Consider the following 25510-nt stretch of genomic DNA (forward strand, 5'->3'; position numbering starts at 1 on the left):
TAAAACTAATGCATTGCAAAATATTGTTTTAATTACACTACTTTTGTCCAGTAATCCAAAATATTACATGTTTTAAAATAATTATCCCACTGCCCTTCCATTCTGGATTGCTGCCCAAAGTGTACTATGCAGGGGTTTGGTTTGTTTTTTTTTGTTTTCAATCTAGTTTTAACACAATTTTATTACAGTTTGACCTACTTTTTCTTTTTCCTATCAGACACAAGTCTATTTAGAAGGGAAGGAAATGGACCATTTTAATTAATGTTCTCCATTGAAAACAAAAAATTTAAAATAATGAAACATTAAAAATTAAAGCTAAGGAATTAATTTCAAAATGTTTTCATGGAGTTATCACCTTAAGAGTTGCTCCAAATCATCTTCCTTAGCAATTTTTTTCATCCTACTTCCCAAATAACAAAAGCAGACTTCTACTTTCAAACATATTCTCCAAAATGTTTGAATTTACTCAATTTAAAATTTATTTTAGAAAGGAACAAGCTATTACAAAACGATTCCTTGATCTAGTGACTTAAAAAGCACAAGAAAAAAAGTATTTCACGTACACCTTTAAATCATAAAGGTGATAGAAACATAGAGCCTTTGTACGTAGTCTAGATTTTGCATTAGATACACTGAAATCACTATTTTAAAAGGTACCAGGTTCTGCAAATTAGTATAAAAGGGAGTCTGTTTCTTTCAGCCAAGCAGGTCACAGCATCAACTCTCAAAGACTATGGATATGGTACCCAAATAAGGCATCATGCTCACTCAAATCATACAGCTAAACAGATTAATTGCTAACTTTCCCAAGGCATAAACAGCTCTTTTGCCTGCAAGCTTGTGAAGTATTAATAAGCACAGAATCCAAAAAACACGAGTATTGACAATCCTTGGTATCTCCTTTAAAAAGGCAGGATTGGGAGACAGTTTTGGAAAAAAGCCTGCCCAGTTAAACAGTGGAACTAGGCTTGTAAAAGTGCGTGTGACGCTAGCCCAAACAATACTCCCGGGCATCATTTTAACTGGGGAACTAAACTCATGGCAGCTGCCTTGGTTATAAGGCATTTGAGCCTACACAGTCCTCTTGGGGTCTAACAGACGTCCAACTCCTGGAAGAAAGAAGTGCTGCGTCCCTCACCTGAGAGTGCAGTATTGGGGCACTCACACCTCTGACTACAGAGGGGAGAGTTCATGTCACCCAGCTGTGTTAGATGGAAGAGGACAAGAGGATAACTAATTATCCTACACGGGGTAAGTATTTTATCTTTTTGTTTAAAAATAAATTGCTTAAACAGTCTGCTACAATAATTGGGATGTGCACTAAAGTACTGACTGAAAATGCATACTTTTAGCACACCTTACCAGAAGGTATAACAAATAACATATCAAAAAAAAAACCCAACCAAAACCAACCAACCTCCCCCCCCCCCAAAAAAAACCACCCCACCAAAAAAAAAACAACCAACCAACCCCACACCAAGGAAAAAAACCAGAAGTTAATCAGTCCCAATTCAGATATGGTTTAAAGTAAGCAAAACAAAACCAAACTACATACAAATACAGTTCTCAAAATCATTTAAAAATAAAACAAAAACCAGAATTTCCTCAAATTGTATTATAAATTACATTCTAGGCTATTCCTAGATGGTAAGATTTATCTCTGATGACCTCCAAACCTTCAAGTTTGCAGAAGAAGGAACAGGGTACCTATTGACAAATACATGGTTTAAAAAAAATAAAATGTTGTGCCTACAGAAGCGAACTGTCATTCTACAGAATTACTCTACAGCTTTACAGAAGTTTGGCACAGTTAATTCAAGAATGTTTTTAGTCAACACCTCGGATTTCTGATGTGATTAACAAGGAAAATGTGACAAAAAACCTCAACACTTCATATCAAATGGGTCATTTCTGTGATAAAAGAAAAAAAAGTATTACTGTAAGTTACACAACACATATACAGAAGAATTTTATCTCTTTACAATTAAACTTCGCATCCAAATAGCCAATGGTTAAAAATACTCTCAGGAGAGTTGCAGCACTTCTCAAAGGTAGTAGCAGCAAAGGAAAAAGCACTCCAGTAAGAATTATGCTGTTTCCACACATCATTTACCATACTAGTTTATAAAAAAAATTCCACGGGCAATTTAGAAGATGTACTATTGCATGTAATCTAACACAGCAAAAGTGAATCCTTCCCATTAAAATCAGAGAATTTTAACAATTTTTAAGATATTCTGTAGTCTTATAATACAGCATTTTAGATAAAATTATTTCATAAATTTCCCAAAATGGTTTGCATTCATATAAGGCAGAACAAAAAACAGTAAAAGACTTCACAGAATCAAAGCTAAATTTTTAGCTTTTCTTGCAAAAATTAAAAAGTTGTCAAGAATGAAATCTTGATTGTTATTCCTAGAAGAAAACATAGAAACGTGCCAGGAAAATTGCACCATATCAGGAGTTTGGGGATTTTTTTGTTTTGTTTTCTAAAAAAAGAGAGATGTCAGTATTCACTGGATTTATAAAACACATTAATCTGAGAAACCTGAGTGAAACACTTCGAACACACTGGTGGACAACAAGCAGGTAACCAGTCTGCTCCATTCTAAATTCAGTAGCTTGTAACTGCTTAGAACAGACACGTGGAACTCATTTGTGTGAGCGTTTGCTTTTATTCCTCACCAGACAGGATCCGAAAAGCGTGGCCCTGGGTGTGCAGGCAGTGTGGCTAGGGAAAGAGTAAGGTCAGTACAGAGGTAATACCTTGTTTCCTTAAGAGGAGCATTCCATGGCAGAAATGTACACTGTTTCAGTGAACCGAAATTATTTTCATAGCAGAAATTTCATTTTATGTATATGATTTCTAGTCAGATTTTCCATTTCTATGAGTTTTGGCTTCCTCCTGTCCGATAAGACAAATTACTTTGTAGCATCCTTTTGCAATTTTGACCATCCACATCACATTCATAACATCCAAGACAACACTTGAGATCATCCAGGCGCTCTGGGCTGCAAATCCTAATCTCTGGAAAGCCTCTGTTCCAAATGAAGAAATTACATGGCTGTAATATATAGGCATGACGGCAATCCTCACCACGAAGAACACAACTGTCATCAGCACACCGTTGATGATGTTGGCCTTTGAAGATTTGGGATATCCCAGTACTTCAAAAAACCACCTGCAAAAGAAGTGTTCACAGATACCAGGCAGACTTGAAGGATTTTTTTTTTTTTTTTTTAATTAATCATTTAATTTATTATTTGCTTCTACCCTTATCATTTCTAAATTATTGCAGTGTGTCTTGGCTTAGTTGCAAATTCTTCTGCTTGGCTACGTTTTTTTCCCCCACTTAAGCAGTGCGTGATATCCAGTACATTGCAGAATAGCATGTAGAAAATCCTCATTTGAATTGTAAACCAGCTGACAACCAGTGTGCATTTCAGTGACTACAGTGTAATACACTATAATTCAAATTCTCTTTTAAAATTATAAATACATATTTATTACTTGTTACTATAGTTTACACCAATGGGCAACTAAAATTCTATTTCCTTCCCTGAAAGCAGTTCTAGCATTGTATTTGGATATGGTAATCTAGATAGAGCTCTAACTTCCAGTTTCTCAGGTTTGGATTTTTCTGACTGCTTCTATTCAGTCCGAAACCAGAACTTCAGAACAAGACACTGTAAATGGCACTGGATCATGTCACAGCCAGGTATGTTATGCAATGAAAAAGACAAATCTAATAACCCCCTCTCCCACTACTACTATTGGGTCGTAAGTGGTCTTTAAAAAAAAAAAAATTCTTGCATATTAATTCCTTAGTAGACAGGCATAACTTATCTGTTGCCTAGCACACAGAACCTGTGACTTGAATTCCTAGAAAAAGGAACAAACTCCTCTAATTCTTTATCATTCACACTTAAGCCAGAATAAACACAAGGAGAAATTGTGCAACAATGGCAGGATAAAGACAGGACCACAGGAAAATTATTTAAAACACTGTATTTGTGATGGGGGTTGGGGAGGGGAAGTGGAATAATCAGTTTATTTCCAAGAATATATAAGGGTAAAACTATTTAACAAAATAACAGTTGTAAAACTGGTTTTTAAATTAATTTTTAATTTAATTACCTACAGATTACAACCTAGGTAATTATAGATATACTAAAAAGATTTGCCAGACATCCAGCTCTAACAGAAATACTCCAGGAATTCATTAAGTGTGCAACTGAGACAATTAAAATCCAGGCCCTTGAGGTGGCAGTCCAGCCTGGAAGCACGATACCTCACCACAGAAACACTTACTGGTGATGAGGAGAGAGACCTGATATATTTGGTCAGACTAAGAATCAGAGCCTGTACTTTTGTTGATGTATACAATGCAGATTCCAAAAGTAATATAAAAAAAGGTTTTAAAATAAACTGTGATGTGCCAGTATAGGTAACTGGACATCTGCTTAGCAACCTCCCTCTCCCAGCAAATTCAAAAAAATGAAAGTCTGTAAATGACAGTTATGATTACAATTTTACCCACCACAGTTCATAATTAATTACATAAATGCTGATACTAACATTAAAAGATCTAAATGCTTGGCATGGAGACAACCTCCAATTAGATATCCTTAACAACACAGACAGGAAATACACAGACAGTTCTGAGATTAGAATATCTTTTTATATATTAATAATAGCTCTTCTGGTAATACTAAGAATGCAAACAAGAAACATAACGTAAGTAGTTATCATTATCCACTACTTACTGTTGTAAGGGTCTGGTTCTCTTCAAATTTCATGAAAAAAAAACAAAACAAAACCAAAAAAAACCAACCCACACTCGTACACTAATGAGATGTCATCCCTTAGTGCAAGAGACTATCTCCTACAGTGATTTCTGTTTTTCTGAGAAAGCAGTAAATGTCAGTATTCAAAGACATATGATCTCACCATAGGCATTTTAAAAGTTTAACATATATTACTTTTAATAGCCACATGCATCACGATACTTCCTAACACCACAGTCTGAAAGGTAAGCATCAGTATAGGTACCACTTAAACCCAGGATGAAATCCTATCTTGGTAGAAGTCAGTTGGGAGAACGGCCATTCACTAGGACATGAATTTCAATATAGAAACCTAGAATATAATACCACTTTTTTTCATTTTCTTACTCTCCTCTTGTATTACTAAAGTAAGTTTAAAGAAGTGTTTATTTACTCCTCAGTTTCTCTGTGCACACAGCGCACAGACTACGTTAGACTATAATCTCCTACTCAACATCAATTGTGCAAATGAAAGCAACCTCTGGAGAACTTCATTATCACACCCTGCCCTCCTGTAAGTTGAATTTACCAAGCTAATGTTTGAAAGGGATCTCAGCACAATCTTTTTTATTTAGAGATCTGAAGAATGCTACAGTCTCATAAAATATTTCAGAGTTTACAGTCACAATGCAGTAATGGGTAATACTCAGATACCCTGTTTGCAGGAGGATTACAGTTCCTATTTGCCTTACAAACCTTATCCTTTCTCTACTAGACACCTGGAAAAGAAAACAGATGCCACACATGTAGGATCAGTAAAGTAGAAATACACCCCAAAAGTATGGGTGAGGAACAGGCATCTGATAAACTGAAAGATCTGATCCTACATTGCAAAAAAATGGAGGAAGAGGAGAGGACTGCAGCACTGCCCTATACCAAAGCCCCTCTCCTGAGGTGGAGTCTTCCTGGGGCAAATCCCTGTCCCCAGCTGGGTCACGGTGGCTACACAGCAAGGAGAGAGGCCACCCTCCCCAGAGCACTGGGAAACTCCATGGACTGCTTTCCCTACCTGTGGTACATGGCATTACCATGCTCCTTTTCTGATACTCACAGCAGCAATTCTAGTAGCAACACTACAACCAGAAGCCGTGGCAGGCCTCAACTCTCACTAAACTCTGCAAAAGAGCCTTCTGCCACTTTCTTCTCTGATTACAAGTATGAAGATTAACCATTCCAGACATATTTAGGTGTTTTACTTTCTTTTTCTAATTTAAGCACTCAAAATAATTTCCAGAACTATTTTTGAAAGTAAATAAATATTTGTATTATTCTATGTATTCATATGCATATATTAATATTGATCTGTATATGTGCAGTATTGCAAAATAAACTTCAAATTATCTAGGGCAATGCAATTCCATTCTAGGATTCTGATGACAATGTTATCTTGCTTCATTTCCTGGTCCATGATACTAAAAAGAAATCCCTATTGAAAATGATGGCTTTATTATAATAATTAAATGAACATACAAAGGCTAATTAACAATATTAAATCTGTGAACTTTTTTGTTCAGCAGTTTCATAAAAATTTGGCATTTCATATGAAGGCTGGTCTACTCGAAAAAGGAACTCAAGGGGGAATACATTAGTTATACTGTTGCAGTTATAGCAGCAAAAAGTTTTCATAGCAAAAAAGGTTTCCACATAGTAATCCTTAGTTCAATATATATAAATTTCCTTTCAGCAGACATTCAACAACAACAACAAAAGCTTCCTCAGTGACAGGAATAATAATACAGATTAAAATTTAAAAGAACTATGAAAAAATTCCCTAACCACTTACCGCTGATTGACAAAAGGAGTGGAGAACTCTGCAAGCAGACGGAAGTTTCCAAAATAAGCCAACAGACCTTTGCTCTGGTTAGTAAAACAAAATAGACATACAAAAATCAACAATGTAGATGTGAAATCTGGATTAAAGTCTTCAAGTATACAGAGAATGACACAACATCTCAACTTCTTTATTAAAACTGATAGTAAGCGAGTTTACCAGCTGTGGTCAACTTCCTTACAATTCAAAATCAGGTTTACTACAAAAGCTGCAATTGTCCTTCAGGTATCTCAAATTAGTAGTTTCTTACTTTAAATAAATCTTTAAAAGACTTACAATTCAGTGGCCACAGAAAGCTAGCTAGAAAAGACTGGCACAAGTAGTCATAAGTTATAATTATAATGCTACCGTTACTGTCTAAGAGAATTATAAATATTTTGGACTTCTCAATGTTTAAACAAGCCCAAACAGAAACACTGTAAGCTAAAGAAAAACATCCCTGCATTGTTTTAGGAAGATAATTTGCCAAAGTGAAGATGAATTCCCAGCTCTTATTTGGCAGCAGAAAGGGTACATAAAGCCCTTTCTTCTCTCCTCCCCACTGCAGGGGAAATTTCACCAGCTCTGTGACAGTCCCTGCCTTGCCCTGTGGGTTGGAAGAACAGCACATCTTCTCCGTGCCAGTATCCAGATAACTGCATGGTATATTTCCGCTGATAGACATTGTAACTGAGCACTTTTCTCCAAGTGACAAAGTACAGCATATTCTCTGCCTTATCATTTGGTTATGCTGGAAACAGTATCCCATTACACAATGGCTGGGTAAGCAGCAGTTTGCAGATGTAGAGATAAAAAGATATTTTTAAAAATTTCAGTAGGTCTCCTGGACAACCTATGCAGTGTGTCATGATTCCTCTTTCCCCCACCAAGCATGCTAATGCCCACTACTTCAGGCATTTCATGTCAGTTTGCACTACACCGAAGAGGAAAATCGGCATTCTTAATCAAATTCTCTCCTATCTTCCAGAGCAATTTTTGCCAAAAGATACTTATAAGTAACTTTCTCTGAAGATAAGAGAATGAGAGTAACACAGAGACATCCAAGGGCAGAGCTATACCCAAATAATAAGAACTGCTTTAAAAGAAATTCACACTAAGACTACGCTTTCTCTGTACTCCAGAAACAAGTAATGAATTTTCGGCATCAGGGATTAGCCTTGGTAGTTGTATTTTCATTTCTCTAATATTCAGCTCTTACACACTTTCATCCATGATAATATTAGTAGATCTAATTATCTTCAACCCGAAACAGAGTATTTACTTGTCAGTATACTTCATCCTCTTTAAACCATTACATGGGAAATATGAGAGTAATCTGGCATCTTGACATTTTTAGAATTGTAAGCCTGGGATTCACACAGTAGGCAGGGAAAGAAATGTGGTAAATGAAGTAAATTGTATTTTATAAGATTTCTTTATTTACTGAATGACCTTTTCAGAAGAAATTCAGGAGCATTATTCTGGAGGTCAGTAGGATTTCTACGAAGTCACATAGGCATCTTTGAGAAATTCCAGCAGCAGCAAAGAGTAACTAAGTTAGTCTTTATCCTAGAACAGTATCCTTCTCTTCCCCTTTTCCCTTCAATGTATGTATGCCACAGATACTTATAGATATATACAGTTAATCATCCACTGTTTCCCCACCGAAGTAATCTTAAACAAGAAGTCTCAGAGGATCAGTTTGTGTCATAACAGATTTTAAAAAAATAAATAAAAATTGAAAAAGAAAAAAAACACACTCCAGAAAAAACACACCCAGCTGATAGTAGTACAGTCACCAGAGTTAGGGATCACTGACCTCATGGCCTTGCAAATACAATCACAAAGCAGAACATAACCACTTGAAAACATTTCCTTTTAATTTTCCAACTAAATATTCAGACTTGTGGTTTTGTTTGAAACCTCCTTCTACAACCATGTGAAAAGCCCCTCTGTCAAAGTCTCCCTACAGCAAAAACTGAGAAGAGTTTTAATTTCAGCAGTTAAAGTTACACATTTTTGTTGAAGGACTGTAACACTGAAAAGGCATGCACTTACCACAAATGACTGATAAAACCATTTAGAAAGTAATGATGATTGAAAATATAAAAATGCCTTTCACAAAGCTAATATACCAACCAGTGAAGAATTTTTTTAAACATTAAGCAAATGAGATCTATAAAAGCATTGTCTTCAATCTCATCTGCTTGTTATGTTACTGGAAAATACAGCACTCACCAGTACAAAATAGTAAGCATACAGAGCTGCCAAGTGATGTATTACAAAAAATTTGTCACCAATTGCCTTCCAGTAGTAAATAATAAGCAACAAATCTGCAAGAGAAAAGAAATAACGATAAAGAACAACTTATTATACTACCATTGACCTCAGAATAGTGTTTCTCTAAGTTTTAGAGGTATAAATGCCAACATATGGCATCAGTAGAAACCCTCTGAATTCATTATCCCTGAAGAGATCATCTTTATCCTAAAGACTTTATTTTAGTGAAAGCATATAGGCAACAGTATTCTTCCAACAGTTGCCATAAATTATTACTTTCCACATCAACGGAAGTAGAGGCAATAGCTTTAGCTGAAATATTTTGGAAAGAAAAAGTGGATCCCAAATCTTATAGCAAGACTTCACACTTATGAACCCAAAAATTTGAACAAGTGACAAAAAAAGAAAGGAGGGACCAGCTACAGGGGACATAGCCAATATACAAATACATGCAATAAATGCAGAGATCTATTATGGGGAACTTCTGAATCAAAAAGTAGTTATATTAGCAAACAGGGAATAATTTACCAAGAATATTTTGCAAGGGGCACTTGGAATGAGAAGCAAGTTTGCTTTATTTAATCAGAATTTTCAGTTCCTGCAGAAGCGATACAGTGGACCTGAGTTAGTGTTAAAAGGAAAGCTTCGACAGAAAAGTTCTTTCTGCTCCCATGATGGTCTGAGATTCCAGAAGATTTTCTTTTCTGTACTGGAACAAGCAATTTCTGCCCCTACTTTCTCCAAATGAGTACTTTGGACTGGAATATTAGTGACCAAGGTTCCAAATCAAAGACTTTACCCCTGTGCTTTTTGTATCTCCAGTGAGTGCCTTGATCTCTTTTATATTAGCTATCCTCAGGCAGGATTCTGTATCATCTGACATAGCTGTTCCACCTCCTATTAATAATTAAACATTAACTATAGAAGGAAGTGAGAGAGAATGAGTGGCCAGGTTCAGGTCTCTGTTCAAAGGCATTCATTAATTCGTAAAGAAAGACTAATGCATGATTATTCAAAAATAGATACCAATGAATTTAAACATGAGAGCTGAAGTTCTTACGGAAAAAAACAGAGACTTAAACTAACCCACAGTTTAACTGAGTGTGCTGATCACCAGATTATCAGTTCCACTGGGATAAGAAATGTAGTCTGAGAGATGATCAAGTCCACAGCCCCGTCTCTGACCAGAGACTCCAGCCTAACATGAGAAGTTTTCCCTGAAAATAGTCCAAGTCACAACAAGTTTTTGCTTTGATAAGTCAGTATTATCCCCACACCCCATAAAAGAAAGCTCCAAAGCATTTTGTAGCAAAATTCCCATGCCAATTTTAGTTGACAGTAAATAATTAAGAACACAAATCATATGTAGGGGTAAATGCCATACCAAGAAAATAATTTAAAATTTCCATGTTTTATACACGACTAAATTTTGGCTTAAAGTGAGACTAAAAGGTGGGCAGACAAGATCCTATGGCATCACTTGCCTCAGCTTGTATTGAGGGTTACTAAAATTCTTCTGCCAGCATTCTGAGGTCACAGGAAGAAACAAACAATAAAAAAGCTACGAGTTGCAGACACCCTGAAGGGAATGAAGGGCACTGCTTTAACACCTTCTCAATTGGCTGAAGGACAAAACTGAGCTGGAGTTGGTGGTTGTGTATGAAACCATCATAAAGCCACACAGTGGCATTTTCTCAGTGCTTGGGGAGATATCATTCCATCTTTAACATCCGCTGGCAAGATCCTGTGATTTCACCACAACCCACAACTCCATTAGCAATTTTAAAAGCCACAGTAGAAACTGTATTGTATACACATATTACATCTCCAGCATAGTGGCTCAGTATAAATATATAGGCATAGTGACTCAATATAAATATACAGGTTGTGTGTGTTATATACACATTGCATAATTACCAGAAATGAGGTAGCCTGTAGTAATAGCAATATTCAGTTTCACAATTGAAGGGTCACCCCTGTAAACATAGCAAAAATACATAGTTACAGCCTTTATAACAAGGTAATTTGCAAAGGACATACACATATCAAACACATAACGTCCATCAGGTCACCTTATTCTTGGCCCATCAGTAAGCTGTTACGAGATTTGGTTAAGAAAGGTCCTAGTCATGAAGATGGATTCATTCTCCACCCAGGTAGAAGACATCTACTAACTACCCTAATCAGAATTATCCCCTGCCTTGGGGTAGAGAAAGCCCAAAGAGCCTTGCTACAGACTAGAACTGAAACCCAGCAAGCACGCTGAGCTGGCTTCTCTGGAAACAGAGGATAAGAGAGAACAGCCCAGGCAGTGTCTCAGCCCTTTAACTGACACTCTGCATCTCCATTTTTGTTCTTCTGCCAGTGTTAAAACTTTGTTAAGGATGACAAAAATATCTTGCTCAGCTGGTGCTTTTCATATTCATAAGAGGATGGATACTTATAGGGATAAACAGAGTACAAGGAGACAGGAAAGGAATTATTTGCCAGTTCTTTGGAGCGAAGGAACGTTCGAGGAGGAATGCTTTTCAGAGTAGTTTCACACCTTCTGTCCCTTCCCTTTTGGTGCCAAACATTCAGCAGGCAAAGCTCTTAACAGCACACACACAATTTCAGTTCCTCTAGGATATTCAACAAACCCAAACTTGTGAATACAGCTCAAGAAAGGGAAGCATCCACATTACAGCAAGTAATATTTGTTCTTTCCTCCACTGTCCTCTGTGCGTTCCTATTTTGAGGAGTTTGGTAAGCGTATCTCTTTTCCTTGCCATAAAGGCCATAACTTTCTTTTTCAACTAAGTTGTGCATCTAATCTGGATATGTTTTGTGTAAGTATGAAATGAGCTTCAAGTGACAGGTCTACAGATTTATAGAATGTGGACTGCTCAAGACAAGCTGTGAAAGCAATCTTTGTTGTAAACCTTTTGAGAAAAAAAATTAATATAACTATGCTTACAGCCACCTCCAATACAAAGTCTACCTCAGCTAGAAAGCAGTAAAATGCTATTACTTAGCTGTTATTTTTTAATCCTATTGGAATGAAGCAGCGGAAGAGATTTCCTGTATTATTACAATCTGTTCGCTAAATTTTAAAGCTTTCTTAGCATCTAAAACTAACTGCTTCCCTGTGTGAGAGGTGGCTTACAGAAAAATAGAAGGACTCACAAAACCAGAATTCTGCCATTACGTGAGGAAAAACATTACCAGGAGAGCCTGGAGCTCACTCCATCTCTTCAGATTGGCCATAGAGGCTCTCTTAACTACGACTGCAGACAGGAACATTTCTCCATGGCTTCAAAACCTGGTTTCATGAGCTACGTAGGTTGTGGGCTGAGTGCTTCTTTAGGTGTAGCTCTTCTGAAAGTCACAGCTAGACACAGGGCACAGACAGATGTGTTCTCACAACTTTAGCAGAAACTCTGTAAATAGTTACAGCCCTCCCATTAGGGCTCCCAGCTGTGGCAGCAGCAACATAATGAAACTTGTAAGTACTCCCAACACACTTCAGCACATTACCAAGATCTAGCCTGTGCTCAAGAACCTTCATATTCTTCTCCAGAGAAGATGCAAAGGACTGAGTATATGAAATTGGTTCCTTGATATTGGTAAACATGACTTGACTGGATGAGACAGGGAATGATTCATTTCCTTTCATTCTTTCGATAAGAACGGTCACCTTGCAGCAAACCTTCCCTAGACTTTCTAAAGCAACACTTCAACAACATATATGGCTGCACTACCCATCTGTCACATCCCTTCAAGAAGAGTCCATGTTAGAATCCCAAATTAATCTCAATTAATGGAAAACTTCAAATTTAGTCTAAAATCTTCTGGATTTCCTGACCTATCTCCTTGAACAGGAAGTGCAATGGAGCTTATGAGCCCTGATGTTTGCAGCCTAGTTTTGATGCAAGCAAGAGCCAGGAGTGACAAACAGGGAGTGACTTGAATAAGCAAAAGGGAAGAGCTATTTCTTTTGTGATTGGTAAGGAGGTATGTGTGGCAAATGAACATGGACAGGCAGATATAACAAACAAAAGTCCACATGACTGACTTCCTTCAAACTGTTTTGCAGATACAGAGTCATACAAAATGCTAATCAAACGCCAGACTTCAAAAAGTCTAATGACTGTAAAGTGGACAGTCATATGAAAAAGCCTGCTCTTCTGTGAAGCTAGAACTTAATTCACTTATTTATATCTTCTTCCTCTCCTTATCTGATCTCTACCACCTCCACATTTTCTACTGTGTTATTCTCACCACCTCAAAAACAATTTCTACATCATCTATGTTAGCTAGTCTGTATTACATATAGAAAAAAAGGCAAAGTGTTATGAGAAATCCTAGACCATCAAAAAAGGTATACATACACCAGACTGATGCTTCCCTGTAACTTACCAATGCTCCAATCTTTATTATCCTTTGTTAGGATCTATCGTATCTAGTTTCAGGCATTACCTGACAGTAATACCACATCCTCTCTCCACTGAACCCAAACCCTTAGTAGCAGGAGTCCTGATCCCTTTCAAGACATATGGGTATCATCACCACCATGCATTTAAGCTTTGCATGAACCCAAAAGTTAAGGTGACATACGTAGAGGCTCAGAACTTGTGATTTTCCATTACAGATATAAATATCTTTAAATCCCACAGAAAAGAACTGATTGGATACTGTCATACAGTCAATGACTACACAAAGATGGTGGCAGTAACTAGAGGGAAAGAGTGTCTGTATCAAAACCTTCCCAGTAGTCTAAAATCAGAGCATCTGTGTAATGTTTTCAGGCTACCTGGGTTAGAACAGTGCAAGAAAGCTGTGTGAAGGATTCCTGAACATTTACATACAAACTACTGAAACTAGATTCACAAATGTTTCTTGTATTGTTAATAAGAGACTCCTACAGAAAGGCTTATGCATCCTTCATATCTGTAAATAACCAAGTCCCACAGCTTATGCCTGCATTTCAAAAGGGCATTAGATTTCAAGACTGAGCATTGCCACAGTCCATCTGGCGTTTCCCTTTTTTTTTTTTTTCCCTCTTCAGTCTTATTCAATTAAAATCAAGACTATGTGGATTCAGCTATGAATCAACTTAAAAATGATCAGCAGCTTAAGACTTAACATACAGCTAAGCCATAAAACAGACTGGAAAAAGAAAATGGTTAAAGCTCTGCATGTTCAACTAAAGCTTTAATTATTGTGTACTGGGAACCAATATGACATATGGGGAATGCATAGACTAATGCTAGCCATCTCATTTTTTAAGAGTAATGTAAAAGTCAGCCTTAGAAGAAAAAGTATATCTGCAAATTCTGAGGAAACCACCCTATGATTCTGGCTTCACTGGCAGAAGACAGCCTAACACAAAGTTGTATTTTACTTACAGGATGTCTGCAAGTACTTGCAAAGCCATGGGCAATATTATGTTTGGTCTTCCTTTGCACTTAATCATTTGCATGAACTTGAATTCAAATCATTGCATCTGTCTTAAATACACTAAGTGATACTTCACACATTTTAAAATTATTAGTTTGATAACTAAAAATACTGATTTCCACACCTTGCATGTGTTTTGTGCACTTTTAACTAACGAATTCCTGAAACCACTAAGATAATTTTGACTGAGAAACAATTTACAGAAATACTGCCATGAAATGAATCTGAAGCTTTGATTTAAAACACAAAGATTAGATATACTTACACTAGATTTTTAAATATATATATATAAAGTCTTCCAAATGTAAATAAAACCACTGATAGCAATCATTGTAAACATATCCAAACAGAAGAAACGAATTAGAAGCAACAGTAGAAATACAGAAAAAAATTCCCCCAAAGGAAGAAGGATTTTGTCTTTTAAGATTTAATGTTTTTACATAATCTACGATGCTAAGGCTCCATAAGCAAGATTAAGTTTTCAATGCAGTACACAAAAATATCTAACATAACTTTTCTGAAATTTACTAAGAACAAAAAGTGGTTCGATTTCTGCTTAATTTGAATTTTTCCTGGAATTATACCAGGAAAATTTAGTAAATGTGAAGACTCAATTTATTTATCATCACCAAGAGACTTTTATTTCTGCCATTCATGACTTCTTTTGTACTGTTTAGAACAAGGTCTACTCAAACAAACCAGGATAAAAGCTTCTATCTGATAAAGCTTACCACAACACACACTGAGAGAGTTATAATAACGTGCTGCTTTTCAACATGGTTAACAGTATCATAAGATATTCAGACTATATTTGGTCTCTCTAAAGATACCAGAATGCAATGAAAAAAAATCCAACAATTTAATCATGTATCACTACATACAGAAGAGGCCAATGTTGCCTAAATTTGTGTTATGGATTAGTGTTACATTTATTAAAGCCACATAAGTCAGTGGCTGCGCTTCAAGTACCCAATCCTGTCTAGTCCACACTGCATTGTCATTAATTTACAGTATCAAAAGAGCAGAAGCAGCATTGGATGTTAAATTTATGTAAGTTTAAACTGACTCACAGTGTGGTCTTTTGACAAGTTTAAAAACAACAGGCTATGACAGAAATATGGAATTAAACTTAAAGTAGTTAGTTAGTCTTCAGGAAAAATATGGGCTCTTCCTTCTATAGGGAAAGAATACCAGAGGATGAGTGAAATGTCAAAACATCAATAGCAATCTATAATTGACTCAACTAAAATGAAGCCATCTTGTTCCTCCTCCCTCAAAAAAGTGTGAAACAAAACAATATAACTAGAAATCAAGAAGAGATAAGCTTAATATAGAATATTTTGTTAACTAGAAAAAATATTAGAAGTCCACTTGTTAAATCTTCCTATTGCTTGTTAAGACAGCACTTGAAACTGTCATACTTTTTTAAAAACAAAGATTGATAGAAGCTTTATGGGAGGCAAAAATATAAATATCTTAATTTATCAATTTAGACATACACCTTTTATACATTTAATAGGCCCCTCCAGCTTTTTGCCACACACACACTGCGGACCTGCAACAGCATTTCAATTTCACTTTAAAATTATTACACTAAATAGCATAGTTTCAGTCATGCTGACTTACAGTTACACTCTTGGTTCTATACTTTAGTAATTTAATATGCTATCTCAAATCAATTGCTTGTATTTTATCTATTCCACTTCAGAGACACAATGCACTAAGACATTAATACTGACAAAATAATTTGGAATTATCAAATAGTACAGACATAAAAATGGACACATCACAACTGCATATTTTAATAGGAAATGAAACAATTATTTCAGTAATTAATACACTGCAGGATTTTTTTTCCTTCTCAATTATGTTATTTTATTGTGTAAACAAAACATACACGTAAAATGCCTTACCAGAGATGGTCAGCATTAACAGCGTCATCATACAACAAAATATATAGGCAAAACCCACCAACCACCAAGGCGTGGAATGTGGACACTGTCCTGAAAAAGAGATCACAGTCACAAGGAGGTACTGCCATTCATAACTTTCTGTACTGTGCTTAAGCTAGGATGTTTCCAAAGACATTCTCAACTGCATTGATACCTCTGTGGAAGCAATCATCTCTTCTTTACACTATATCCAACCACTTACACAATGACAGGTGAGAAAAACAGTCAAAAAGAAGGAATACACTAGACTGAAACAGGGCGGGGGTGTGCGCGGTTAAACAGAAAGTAGGGTCTTAAAGTAACTGAGATCTACGTTTTCCTCCAATTATCCCATATATTAATGAATCCTTAAAGACAATATGACATCCAGTTCTCTAACAAGTACTTACTGTATTGTCCCATTTGCTGGAAAATCTTGAATATGAAGATTTCATATTCAGATTGGCCCATGAGTCCTGCAGCAGCAGGCTTCTCCTTTCAGGCACCAAATTAACAGATAAACCATAATAAATCTGCCAAGCTCAGGTTTTGGAAACAGGGGCATTAAATGACAAATCCCATCAAGGAAAGTTTCAGAAACAATTTCTAGTGCATTTGAAGTAGATTCTGGTTTTCAAAAAGAAAACTTGTATAACAAAAGGTTGTAGCTGAATATCTGAGGTATAACAGCTACAGGTTCATCTGAACTAGCAGCTTGCAGCTTTATTTTATACTCCTCTTGTCCTATATAAAGTCACAGTAATCAGAGTTGCCTTGTCCATACTTGGGTACTAAACACTTTTTTTCCCCAAAGACATCAGTCTCAAGTGTACAGGCTGCATGCACACTGTAGATAAACTCTGAATGTTAACAAGCACTTAAAGAGAATTACCTATTTACAGAGACCCTGGCAGGGTTTCTGCCAGCACGCAGGCCAAGGCCATTCCTGCCCTTTTTGAGTCCACATGTATTCTTGGAAGGTAGAACAATGCAATGGGCATGGGTCCAAAAATGTGTAACCTTGTTCCTCTAGCCATGGGTTTAACACTACTATAAACTGCACCTAATACTGCGTAGCTAGTGTCTGCTTTCCTACTTTTCAAGTGTGGCTAGGAAGAAAAAAAAGTTATGCTCCAAAATAGCTCTACTAAATCATGGATACTATTTGAAAGAGGAGAACTCTTAAGTTCAACGCTGTGTGATCAGAAACACCTCTGCAGCATATTCACAGCATTAACAATATGCACACAAATGTATAGATGCTGTTAGTTATTAGTCTTGTCTTTGTACATATTGAATACATGTATTTGGAAGTTATTAATATTTTAAGTGTGCATAAGTCACTCTCAGGAGTCTAAACTCTACCATGTAAGATTTGAAGAAAACATCTTACTTCCTGTGGAAGACTTTGCAAAGAAAGTGCAGGTTATAATCCCTAGTCTGTTCCCAGAAGTTATATTATCATCTATTGGCATTAGAAGATTCTGTAACTTTTCATAAAATAAGTCTATATTTACAATTTGTTTAAAGAGTATCATCATGCTATTTTCAGCAGCTTTTTCAACAGCATTCCAAAAAATTAATGGAGGTTAATATAATATGAATAGTCAAATGTAACAAGCTGGATGACAACATTTACTAACCATTATAGCACAGGCTGCCTTTTTTTTTTTTGCTTTTTTTTTTTAACAAAAAAAAGAAAATTTAGTTATCAGAATGTTAATGATAATTAATAGTTTAATTAAGATGTCTACTCTTGCAACACAAAATTAACAGAGAGCTAGGAACTATGCTTCCTTTTTAAAACAAAGGATGGCATATAATATTAGTGTTTGAGAAATACCTGGAATTTTTGAACTTTAGGAGAAGATAATGCTGAAAGAAGTAAAATTTGTCCTAGAATATAGCTCATTAGTTTACAGTTGCAGTTTGTCTCAGGAGCGGCTGTTTATCCAAACCTTAATGTTTAGAATACAAGCTATGCACAAGCACAGCACTTGAAGGGGGAGGGGGAAAAAAAAGAAAAGAAAGAAAGAAAAAAAGCAGATTTTCTCCTTGACTCTGGACTTTGAAGTTTCTCCATAGAAGAGGGGACAGAAGAAGGGAAATAGTGCAACACTCCATTTTAATATGGAATCTAGGTCAAGCTGTCAAGCTCCGTACATTTGCTTGAAATTACTGTCAAAGCTTGCATCCTTTAACTCCTCATTAAACTGCAAAGAAAAAAGTTGCACTGATAAGTGGCATACTGGTTCCTTTATTATTGAAAATATATATATATTTTTGCAACTGCTTAATAGCAGTACAAACATGTATTATAGAAGAGATGACAGGAATTTATGCACAACTAATTAAAGAGTTATGCTACATCTGTGTCAAAGTATAGTTTTTAACTCAGTTTGGGAGTCTGCATACTTAAGATTCCAGAAGCAATTAGTTTTTTGGTTCTTACTTCTTGGAAGGTCAGCATGAACAAATTGACAGTATGGAAAACACAGTCCAGAGTTGCAGCAAAAATGTTGGATTACAAAACCCTCTGAACTGTAACAATGTATTTTCAATGCTACAGCTCATTTCAGGCAGATGCCCTCTTCCAGACCCAGCTGAGCTGATAAAAATGCATAACCATCCTCTGTGCCAGTTTCCTTCAGGACTGCCAACAGAACCATTTGTGTGAGCACTGCCTACACCAGTTCAATACAGGACAAAATAACAACCATCTACTTTTAAATCATTTAAGTCAACCCAACTCATTTTACTGGGAGATAGTAACCTTCTCCACCCGCACAGCTGTCTGCAGAGTACATGTATGTCCATCTACATTCTCTGAACATATAAGATACTCCTTGGGGTGTCTCTTCATTTTGGTGAAACACCGGAGTGATGAGGCAGCTTGACAAAACATTGTGTTTGGTCAGCAGCGTTAACAGTCAACCTTTTGTAGAAATGCAAGCACAGTTAGCCTTGCTTTCACTTCATGCCCTGTGTTTCATGCCTTCTAACTCTAGAACTGGATCTAGCACTGGACCACAACTCATCTGTGTGCTAACATCTACATCCTGCTAACAACCCCAAGAAAAAATGTAGAAAGAAGTAAAAAAGGACACAGCCTGAGGTGCTGTATCAACTTGAGTAGTTAAACACCTTACTACAAAGTAGCCCAGAGATTAGAGAGTAGCTTATTTCCAGCACACTTGTGATGTGTGAAACAATTCATAAATTGTTATGCAAAGCACTACAACTTAGCATAGTGCTACCAGGCATGGCCTAAGTTCTCAGAAAGCCTATTATGCAATTCAAGGTCACTTGACATGGCTTAGAGACAAAAGTTTAGCTCCAGCATGATAACAGTTTAGTTTAGTTTCCCTGTCTGCCTCTATTATCAACTGTAACATAGAGATAAACCTAAGGTGCACTGATATCATGAACTGGCAACCTACAAAGTTGTTCTGGCAGATAGGTAATTATTCAAAGATCGAACAGAAATTAAGCTGGTGCCTTTAAGAACACTGCAGGTGAACATTTGCTAAATGGAAGGGCAAGACTATTTGAGTTGCTAATGCTGCCTAGAACAATGGAAACAACCTTAAAAGTATCCACCTGATTTTTTATATTGCCTTTAAACAGCACTGAGGAGGAACAGTGATACCACTAACACATTTTGAGTGCAGTGACAGCCATACAGTACACATTTTTGAGCTTCAAATTTGAGAAACACCTGAAGAATATTTTGAAGTTGTAATAGGCTACTCAAGCATAAAGTTACACTGTATCAATTCATTTCAACTGGAGAAGCTTGTGTACTGTATATACCCTTTCAGAGTAGTATATTTCAAATAAAACATCAGTGATAATCCCATTTACAATTACTACCCTGTACTTCCTTTATGGCTTAAAAAGAGGAAAGTGCCCAGGAAAGATTCACAGGGTTGAACAAGTTTCCAATAGCGCTCTGAGAAGACAAGTGTAATGCAGGTGGATCCATTCCCAGTGACAGTACTCCAGAAACACAAATGGAGTGAGGAAGGTTTTTAGATTGAGTTTCCACAACTATTTCCTGAATGTGTACCCTGTGTCTGTCAGGGCTTCCCCCTCTTCTTCTTGCAGTCTCCTTCCCCACCAACACACAGATGTACCTGTCTAACCCCGCCTTACTCCAATACTACACCAAAGATTCGCCTAATTTCTTGGAAAACCATAACTTATATAAAACAGGTTGTAGTGTAGTTGCACCAGGAGAACAGAGAACAATTTGCTTTGCACCCAAAAGCATGACCATACACTAGCATTTAGATCATGGAATAAATTGCAATAGTTTCAATTTTCATGTATGTTTGCAGGAAGGGAATTTTGTACCTCTTTTCTTTACTAGAAGTGTCACAGAGAAGCCATTTAAAACTAATCCACTCAGCTTATTACCTCTCACCAGTCACTGTTTTTTTACTGACTTTCACTTGGGCATCACTGTCTAACAAAGCATTTAATGTACAAGTGTTTGTAATGATGTGTGTTCAAGAAGGGGCTTCAGCATTTTACATTCAGAATTTGTCAAGTGCCTAGAGCTGTCCCTCTAATCTTTACAGATGTTTAACTAATAACATTTTCTGCAGTTTTATATATACACACACAGGTGGCTCAGATGTTGACAATTTCAGTTAGGTCATTAGCTGTAGTTTGTTTTGAACACTCTACCTTGAATTCCATTCGATCTTCCTTTTTTGGCTGAGATTGTTAAAACCAGGTGTTATTCGTGTTGACACCCAAGAACTTAAAACATGGAACAGCAGCTGAAATACAGTAAAACTGGCAAGAGCAATGCCAATAGTCAGGTTGCTGAAGGAAGCCATTGTTCTTCAGCCTGTGAAGAGAAGCAGAAGGTAATTTCAGTCTATTCTCCATTTAACTATTTTAAGCAGCTACAGAAAGTGTTTTTTGACAGCTAACTTAACAACAGAAATATTATTCACTAAAAGTTTCATCCTGTTCAACATTTCTACTTAAGCCTTAATAGTATAAAAGTATCCCCAAACTTTTATATGTAAAAGTTGCATTTTGGTTTTGGGTTTGTTTTTTTTTTTAAACATTTGCATACTACACATTCTTGTTGCCAAAAGTCGCATGTATTTTATCTACACAGAAAGGGCAGGGAGGACCACTGACCAGTGCAATCGCCTGCTCAGGAGCCTCCACTCCTGTCCCAAGAAGCTCCAAAGTTAAAACTCATCTCATTCTTACCAGATTGACTGCTGTCAATGGGATTTGAAAAAGCAACAATGAAATCAGATAAACACAGTAGAGAGATCTTCAGGTCAGCCTCAGGAAGTAATAGCCTCAATACAGCTTTATGTTTGGATACTTTACAGAGACAGCAGTTCTCAATTTGCACTTTATTCACAGTTGAGGGCTTCTCTGTGATAGCACGTAGGCTATGCTATTTGAGCTTTTCCTTCTTCACATGGAAGTCTAAACTTCGCACAATTTCAGAGCACACTGAAAAGCTTCCTATCATCAGAGCTAATGCACTTTTCAGATGTTAGCTATTTCATGAGGTCTAAATAAATAGCTAAACAATTCCAAACATAAATGTCAGTCTCTAAATGCTTCGGTCATTTCTCCTGAGTCGCCAGTATTTTGCAAGACAGAACGATATTTTCCCAGAAGCCACAAACTTCTGACATACATCTCTGGTTTGATGGCGTCATGAAGTGTTTTATATTCCAAGACGGGCAAAGGTTACAAACTCATAAAAAGTAAATTTGTATTAAGTTGAACAGAAAAAGGAAAAAAAGCCAAATGGCTTTATTTAAAATATTTAAATAATTATTTTAATAGCCATTTAAAATAACTGCTGTCACTTATTTTAGTTTTACTGAAGAAAATATATAAAAATAAAATGAAGGCTTACAGGCTAGCATAATTTGATGTTACTGCACCAACCTAATGGTCAGCAAAAACTGATACAATTATACAGTACACTTATGTCCACCTTCAGTTCACATGCAGTATAGAATGAGGGAACATGCCTTAGATTTTTGAAATTGTATCTGCATTGCAGATGGAAAGAAACTTGAACTTCAGGGGAAAAAAAAAAAAGGAAGAGTCCACCAGTTAAAATAATAACTTTTTAAAAAACTAGGTACAATATTCTCGCTTGGTGGTGTAAATGGTGAGTATATTGAAACACAGTTTGCATTTAAACTTAGAACTTTAACAAAAGGTGTATTACAGATCAGGAAAAAACACAACTTCTGTCTTCAAAGATTTCAAAGCAGAAGGTTCAATGATCTCAAACTCTTTTCCCTCCTCCTCTTTCTTTTCTTTTTTTCTTGCCCAGAATTGAAGAGTAAAAAGAGAAAGTGAATTATCTGAAAACTTCCTCCGACTAGTACCCACAGGAAAAGCTACAGCTATAGAAGCAGAATGCAGGACAAATAACAGCAGATTTGCTGAGTGAAACCAGCATCCATATCATATGGATTTCAAGTGTTTACTTCAGACCAGCTTTAATCCCGTCCTAGGGACTCCGCAGCTGTTAGATCATATTTGATGTGCTCTTTGGGCCTATCTTCCTGCTCAGTTTAACCCAAAAGGAAACCAGCTGCCTGCTCTGCGACAGCTATGCAACACAAACCAAAGGGCAGTAAGTGGGGGTGATCAGAAGATTCAGTTCCTAAGGGTGTTTTTACTCCAAACTAAAATTTTAATGTACACATGCTACAGTGCATTGCAACAAACTCTGGTTCATTCCAGTTGTTTATCTGATGACCTGTTCTAATTCAGCAGCATACTAGTCTTCCATACTTTTTAATGTTAGTCTATTAAAACTTCCAATTTCAAATACTATCCTGAATATTCAGTATTCTCTCAAGTACTTTTTACACTGTTCTCCACGTACTTCTCCATTTGCCTCCACTGACCAAGAAGATACAAAATACAAATCAAATTTTATGCACTTTTTAGACAGTTTAAAGTACTAGAGACAACGGGCATTAAGCTTGATTTTCTAAAACTTTTCCATTTGAAGGAATAAAACAATCAACTCAATTTTATATCTTCCAGTTTAAACTCACTGATAAGCACTGTACAGTGTCCATTCCGGATTCTACTCCTGGGCCCAAAACTTTGTTATTACATCATCTCATTTGTAGTAAGCAAGTCCTCTCTTGGACCACGTAAGGAAAAAAAATCAGTTGGTTTAATTCCTAAAGTGAAGGAAGCCAAAATGCATGTTGAAGACAATTCTCTTCAGAAAAATAGCAAAACCACTGAACATCAGTCACACCTACTTAATTCTTTTGACTAAAATATAGCAATTCTTATGATGCTACCAATTTTATTCATCTGCAATGACTATACTAGTACCTCTGACTTTCAAAGACACCGACATAACCTCCTGGACAAAAGAAAACCATGTTTTGTTTTGTTTCCTTAGTACCAGAAGATTTTATAAGTGACATTTCAGTGTGTGACAGGTGTTCATTTTAGTACAGGAGATTATGGAATTAAACAAAAAAACTCCCAACCATCCCTTGCAAGAAATGCATTAGAAGAGCTAATCCTTCTTCTAAGAAGCCTGTACAGGGAAGTCGTTTTAAGAAAAAGTACTTGTGTGGAAAGTGCATGATCTGACTTTCAGAAGTATTATGTACCTGTATCTCTCAGAAGTTTTAGCAGCAAGTACAGAACCATAATGCCCACGAAGGAGAAAGGTACGATGGTAGCAGAGAAGAAACTAGTCACCCAGCCTCTGTGTTTGGTCTCACGGATACTTGTAAGAGTTTTGCAAGACTGATTTCAGAAGGTGATTTCATATATGCTTATCAAGATGCTGTTTAAGTACATTAAGTACCAAGTCCAGGAATAATTTCATGTTTTACTTAGGCAAATTAAAAAAGTGCTGTATTTTAATTCAATTCAAGGACCAGGTATAAACACAGTGTTTCATGTGAGATGGAAGAACAGTTCAGCTACAAACGTTTCCTCATATCTCTAAGTTGTTTTCAACTATATCCTATTTAACATGAAAATTAACTGTTGTTTACCAGATTTTCTTTTTATTTAAAAGAAAATTTATTCATGTTGTTGAACCAAAGCTTATCACTTAAAAGAAACATAGTAAGCTTCCGATTATATACGATTTCTTTGCCCTGAGGACAATGGACAAAACCAAAGGCGGCTTCAACTATACTGTGTTTTTCTGCCCCAGTATCTTTTTATAGCTGTCCAGCAAAGTCTGATCAAGATACAGAACTTCATGGATTATATATGAGCAGACACTTTATCGCCCAAACTGCATAGTCATTGATTACCATTCAGTCAGCTGATACAGTTTTTGAGCTAGTGGAAGAGCTGGGTGGGGAGGGAGGTTTAGTGTAACTACTTTGTAATCCAGGAAAAAAAGTACTATATCCAGGTAGGGTTTTCACGATTAGTTTTTTAGCAGTGGTCTTTTCCTGGCTTACCCAAAATTACTGCCTTAACCATTCAGTTTGACAGTAATTACAAGTGATCAGAACTTGACTCTTGCAGCTTTTCAGTGTAGTCTTTAAGTAAACAAATATCAGCAAGCACTTGAAACTAACAATTTTCAGCAAGCTATTACTTACACATGTCTAGCGCAGTATCAAATTGCTCTATTGACCCCAGCAATTTTGAAAAAGCTAATAACACAGCTTTTCAATCATACTCAGTAAGAGCTGAAAATAAGCTCTTTTCATCTGCCATTAACATGCTGTGGTTTTCCTGCAATTCTGTTTCTGCTTGAAATATAGAAGAAAAAAAACCAACAATATTAAGACTCAACATTCATTCACCCCAATATGAAACCATTACGAACTTCTGAGAGAAACAAGCCAGCACTTAACTGAAGGAGGATAAAGGAACAGAAGAGTTACCAAGCGTTGTACCATCAATGGCATTTAGCATTTATGTTCTCATTTCACTGTTTCCACTTCAATTTTTCACACCATAAAAGTAAGAAATGCAACCATATAGCCACAAGACATAAGAAGGAAGCGTAGAGGAAGGTGTAAGGCCCGCAACCTTTACTTTCTTCAAGGATGAGTTGGATCAATTTGCAAACAAGATTACACCCTAAAGCTGCTAGTGATACCAGGACATCCCATTCAGCCCTATCATCCAATCTGTTTAAAACTGAAAGCCAAATCCAATCGTTGTAAAACTTGCCACGCTAATTTGCAGAGAGCAACGTGGGACTACTGAC

At 36.5% G+C, this 25510-nt stretch overlaps 1 protein-coding gene across 4 annotated transcripts in view; it reads right to left on the minus strand.

The window, feature by feature from the left end:
- Positions 1-1558: 1558 nt before the first annotated feature.
- The window catches only part of TLCD4 (TLC domain containing 4), a 40450-nt gene continuing 16498 nt past the window's right edge, over positions 1559-25510 (minus strand). For all 4 annotated transcript variants that reach the window (XM_052802422.1, XM_052802421.1, XM_052802418.1 and 1 more), the window contains exons 2-7: positions 20980-21145; positions 16270-16359; positions 10835-10893; positions 8876-8970; positions 6611-6684; positions 1559-3182 (exon numbers count right to left, since the gene is read on the minus strand). In XM_052802422.1, the coding sequence (XP_052658382.1) occupies positions 2867-3182; positions 6611-6684; positions 8876-8970; positions 10835-10893; positions 16270-16359; positions 20980-21134 (789 nt within the window). In that variant the 5' untranslated portion in view covers positions 21135-21145 and the 3' untranslated portion in view covers positions 1559-2866. The remainder of the gene's footprint in view (positions 3183-6610; positions 6685-8875; positions 8971-10834; positions 10894-16269; positions 16360-20979; positions 21146-25510) is intronic.

This window comes from Harpia harpyja, chromosome 11, assembly GCF_026419915.1.
Source record: "Harpia harpyja isolate bHarHar1 chromosome 11, bHarHar1 primary haplotype, whole genome shotgun sequence".
In the NCBI taxonomy this organism is placed as follows: Eukaryota; Metazoa; Chordata; class Aves; order Accipitriformes; family Accipitridae; genus Harpia; species Harpia harpyja.